Genomic DNA, 5,725 nt, shown 5'->3' on the forward strand with positions numbered 1-5,725 from the left:
ATTCCAAGTTTCCGTGTGGCCTTTGAATAGTGTTAGTTTAAAACAGCCCTACACCCCAAACGTTTGCCCCGTTCTATTTGATTTCAGCGTGATATTGATGGAAGTGATTAAAAAACGATTACGCTTACCGCGTTATCAACCCACTTCAATCAAAAATGCAACACTTCAAAAATGCAGCTAGCTGTCTTCTACAAGTTGTTCTCTAACCAGTGAAGTACACATTATTCCCAGATTCTGTGTGGTTTTTGGAGCTGTGTTAGTTATAACAAGACGTGCAACTTCATCTCCCCCCAACTCGCGCAATGAGTGATTGGCAAAACAGTGTTGCGTTTCTCTTTGTGTTTTGGTGACCCCCCCGTATCAAAATGCAACATTCCAAAATGTTCTGCAGTTTGTCCTCCAACCAGTGATGTGTAAAAATCTCCAGTTTCCATATGGTTTTTTTGGAGTTGTGGTAGTTTCAACAACGCATATCCCTCTGCTAAATCGATGAGTGATTTATTATTGCCACTTGAAAACAACAGGGTTTTTGGTGTGTGTGCAGTTTATACGGTTAATAATACAGGTTAAAGTAATATGATCACCATCGGTCACAGTAAGAGTTCTTCTTTTATTTTGACTATTTTCTACATTGTAGAATAATAGTGAAGACATCAACACTATGAAATAACACATATGGAATCATGTAGTAACCAGAGACGTGTTTATCAGATCAAAATATATTTTATATTTGAGATTCTTCAAAGTAGCCACCCTTTGCTTTGATGACAGCTTTACACACTCTGAGTTTGTGGAATTTCTTTCCTTCTTAATGTGTTTGAGCCAATCAGTTGTGTTGTGACAAGGTAGGGTTGGTATACAGAAGATAGCCCTATTTGGTAAAAGACCAAGTCCATATTAAGTCAAGAACAGCTCAAATAAGCAAAGAGAAACGACAGTCCATCATTACTTTAAGACATGAAGGTCAGTCAATACGGAACATTTCAAGAACTTTGAAAGTTTCATCAAGTGCAGAGTTACCAGCCTGAGAAATTGCAGCCCAAATAAATGCTTCACAGAGTTCAAGTAACAGACACATCTCAACATCAACTGTTCAGAGGAGACTGTGTGAATCAGGCCTTCATGGTCGAATTGCTGCAAAGAAACCACTATTAAAAGACCAATAAGAAGAGACTTGCTTGGGCCAAGAAACACAAGCAATGGACATTAGACCGGTGGAAATCTGTTCTTTGGTCTGGAGTCGAAATTTGAGATTTTTGGTTCCAACCGCCGTGTCTTTGTGAGACGCGGTGTGGGTGAACAGATGATCTCTGCATGTGTATTTCCCACCGTGAAGCATGGAGGAGGAGGAGGTGTGATGGTGTGGGGGTGAACAGATGATCTCCGCATGTGTGGTTCCCACCGTGAAGCATGGAGGAGGAGGTGTGATGGTGTGGGGGTGCTTTGCTTGTGACACTGTCAGTGATATATTTAGAATTCAAGGCACACTTAACCAGCATGGCTACCACAGCATTCTGCAGCGATACGCCATCCCATCTGGTTTGAGCTTAGAGGGAATATCATTTGTTTTTCAACAGGACAATGACCCAACACAGCCTGGAGATATTTTACCAAGAAGGAGAGTGATGGAGTGCTGCATCAGATGACCTGGCCACCACAATCACCCGACCTCAAACAAATAGAGATAGTTTGGGTTGAGTCGGACCGCAGAGTGAAGGAAAAGCAGCCAACAAGTGCTCAGCATACGTGGGAACTCTTTCAAACTGTTGGAAAGGCATTCCAGGTGATGCTGGTTGAGAGAATGCCAAGAGTGTGCAAAGCTGTCATCAAGGTAAAGGGTGTCCATTTGAAGAACCTCAAATAACAAAATATATTTTGATTTGTTTAACACTTTTTTGGTTCCTACATGATTCCATATGTGTTATTTCATTGTTTTGATGTCTTCACTATTGTAAAAAATAAAATAAAAACCTTTGAATGAGTAGCTGTTCTAAAACTTTTGACTGGTAGTGTATGTGTAGACAGTAAATTGTATGTTTATGTTTTCAATATATCACGACTCTTTCTGCATATTGATTTGGATCCTTTAAAACTGTGTTTTGACATTGGGCTATTTATAAATATTCAACTTAAGTTTTAGGAATATGAATGGAACTTTTAACATCAATTTCCAATGGTATTGTACTTAATCAGGTAAAAAACTGCTGAATGAATCCAAACACGTGCTGTGATTGAGTTATTTTGATGATGTACAGTACCTTACAAAAGTATTCATCCCCCTTGGCGTTTTTTTCCTATTTTGTTGCGTTACAACCTGTAATTTAAATGGATGTTTATTTGGATTTCATGTAATGGACAAACACAAAATAGTCCAAATGGTGAAGTGAAATGAAAACAATAACAAAAAAAATACTAATACTTTTTTTAAATGGAAAACTGGTGCGTGCATATGTAAAATTACTTTCAGAAGTCACATAATTAGTTAAATAAATATTAAAATGCAAATCAATTTATAACATTTTTGACATACGTTTTTCTGGATTTTTGTTGTTGTTATTCTGTCTCTCACTGTTCAAATAAACCTCCCATTAAAATTATAGACTGATCATATCTTTGTCAGTGGGCAAACGTACAAAATCAGCAGGGGATCAAATACTTTTTTCCCTCACTGTACATAAGTATACATACATATACATACACACATATACATACATATATATACATACATACATATTAGAGGTCGGCCGATTAATTAGGGCCGATTTCAAGTTTTCATAACAATCGGAAAATCGGTATTTTTGGACGGCGATTTTTTTTCTTTCTTTCACCTTTATTTAACAAGGCAAGTCAGTTAAGAACAAATTCTTATTTACAATGACGGCCTAGGAACGGTGGGTTAACTGCCTTGTTCAGGGGCAGAACGACAGATTTTTACCTTGTCAGCTCGGGGATTCAATCTTGCGACCTTACGGTTAACTAGTTCAACGCTCTAACCACCTGCTTTACATTGCACTCCACGAGGAGCCTGCCTGTTACGCGAATGCAGTAAGAAGCCAAGGTAAGTTGCTAGCTAGCATTAAACTTTTCTTATAATAAACAATCAATCAATCATAATCACTAGTTAACTACACATGGTTGATGATATTACTAGTTTACCTAGCCTGTCCTGCGTTGCAAATAATCGCTTGGGTACACGTTGCTCCAACATCAAAGGTATATGAAATACAAATCGTATAGAGAGAAATCTATACAACCTAAAACTTCTTACCTGGGAATATTGAAGACTCATGTTAAAAGGAACCACCAGCTTTCATATGTTCTCATGTTCTGAGCAAGGAACTTAAATGTTAGCTTTTTTACATGGCACATATTGCACTTGATTTTATTGATGTATTATATTAAGTTAAAATAAGTGTTCATTCAGTATTGTTGTAATTGTCATTATTACAAATAAATAAACGTGTAAAAAAAAAGTCAGATTAATCGGTAGCGGTTTTTTTTTTGACCCTCCAATAATCGGTATCAGTATCGGCGTTGAAAAATCATAATCGGTCGAGCTCTTATACCTATATACATATATACATATACAGATCCATAGGAGAGAGCACAACAGATTAATATAGGCTAAGCGTTCTTTCTACCTGCCGTTAAACGTCCCAACGCCTCACTACACGGTGGGCTAACTTGTGTGTCGTTGCGTGTTTCAGTTGTATTTTCATTCATGCATCACGTCAGCATTATGATCTGTAGAGAACAGAGCCATCACCCATCCAGAACAACACAACCGGGCCACATACTGCACTGTAGTTATTATCACACTATTACTGGGACGGCTCCATCTGAAATAACACCCCTAGTTAATATACTACACTTTGCAACAATGTAACATAGGATAGTATTATAATATTATATGGGCAGATCCTAGATCAGCACTGTACTCTGATGCTTTGTGGATATGGGCCCTGATGTCATGCACTGAGAGTGAAACAGTATGAGTAGCTAGCTGGTGTCTTTTATGTTTAATGAATAAGTTATTAATGAATAAATTTAACCCCAACATCTCTCAGTGATGCTGATGCAGTCAGTGAAGTTTTCAGCTTCCTGAGAGAGAGGAAGAGTCCTGCTATTTCACCTTGCTGGCTTTACTGGCGTCCGCCCCCATCTGGTCTGTCTCTCTCAGCTTGTTGTCATCCACCACGGCACTGCTTCTTCATCATCCTGCAAGCATCATCACCCTCCTCATCCTCGCCATCACTCAAACACAATCCGCAGCACACTGCGCAACACACACACACACACGGGTTCTCTGCAGCCCGGTGACGACACCGTGGCCAGCCGTCGGTAGGTAAAACGTGAGTAGCCGGTACTTCCTGAAGTCTTCCACGGTGTTGTCGTCGTCCACAGCAGATTTAGCGACATAAACAAGATAATCTCTTCTGTAGGTCACGTCACCCCGACATCCGCCCACGGCGCTTATCCAATCAGACGCGTTAGATCCGCCCGTTTATCCAATCAGACGCGCTAGACCCGGCCGTTTATCCAATCAGACGCGTTAGACCCGCCTGTTTATCCAATCAGACGCGTTAGACCCACCCATTTATCCAATCAGACGCGTTAGACCGGCCCGTTTATCCAATCAGACGCGTTAGACCCGCCCGCTCCTCTCTGAAAGGAGATTCTGTCCTGATGAACTCTTTATTTCAACATACAGAGAAAACAAAATAAAAACAATTTAACGTGATAAAAAGGAATCTTGTTCATAAACTATTGTAGAATACTGTTGTTCAGATGTTAATATAATGTGGTTGGCAGAGTTGTGGCTCAGTTGGTAGAGCATGGTGTGTGCAACGCCAGGGTTGTGGGTTCGATTCCCACGGGAGCCAGAACAAAAATGCATGAAGTGAAATGTATGAATTCACTACTGTAAGTTGCTCTGGATAAGAGCTATTTGTAGATACACAGAGAACAGTAAATACAGTTGTTCAGCTGTTAATATATTGTGATTGGCAGATGAAGTTGAACAAATTAATCAATAAAGGTTTTTCTATAGTTGAATCTCAACTGCATTGGTCATTAATTCACAATGTGGCAGGCTGAGGCAGTAACCTATATCTTCTCACTCTCATTAGTGCGATTCCTGGTCCACTCAAATTAAAATCAAATAACATGTTTCTACAATCAAGTTGTAGAAACATCTCAAGGATGATCAAATGGAAACAGGAGGCACCTGAGCTCAATTTAGACTCATAGGAAAGGGTCTGAATACTTACGTAAATGTGATTTCAGTTTATTAATTTTAATACATTTGCCAAAAAATTCTAAAAAGCGGTTTCTGTTTTGTTATTATGGGATATTGTGTGTAGATTGATGAGGGAAAACAATAATTTTATCCATTTTAGAATAGGCCTGTAATGTAAACGAAATATAGAAAAAGTCAAGGGGTCTGAATACTTTCCAAATTCACTGTAAAGTCTGGTGAATGTGCAGGTTGTCCGGGTAACCATTAATGAACTATTTAGCAGTCTTAATGCTCAGGTACCATTTGCTGGACGGTAGTAGAGTGAACGGTCTTCTAGATATTCTTAGAGGTCCTGGGTGGCATGGAGCTCGGCCTCAGTATCAAAGAGGGATGTGAGGCAAATCTCAGCCCAGCGGCTGATGCAGTGTGCTCAGCCGGCAGAGAAAAGGAGGTCCCTGATCACAGGAGGGGTGGGATTCACACATA

At 39.6% G+C, this 5,725-nt stretch overlaps 1 protein-coding gene across 1 annotated transcript in view; it reads right to left on the reverse strand.

The window, feature by feature from the left end:
• Positions 1 to 5,256, reverse strand: part of LOC123725121 (ribosomal protein S6 kinase-related protein) — a 52,581-nt gene extending 47,325 nt beyond the window's left edge. The window contains exon 1 of the mRNA XM_045688920.1: positions 4,133 to 5,256. Within this exon, the coding sequence (XP_045544876.1) occupies positions 4,133 to 4,162 (30 nt within the window). The 5' untranslated portion in view covers positions 4,163 to 5,256. The remainder of the gene's footprint in view (positions 1 to 4,132) is intronic.
• Between the last annotated feature and the right edge of the window lie 469 nt (positions 5,257 to 5,725).

This window comes from Salmo salar, chromosome ssa11 (assembly GCF_905237065.1).
Source record: "Salmo salar chromosome ssa11, Ssal_v3.1, whole genome shotgun sequence".
Classification (NCBI taxonomy): Eukaryota; Metazoa; Chordata; class Actinopteri; order Salmoniformes; family Salmonidae; genus Salmo; species Salmo salar.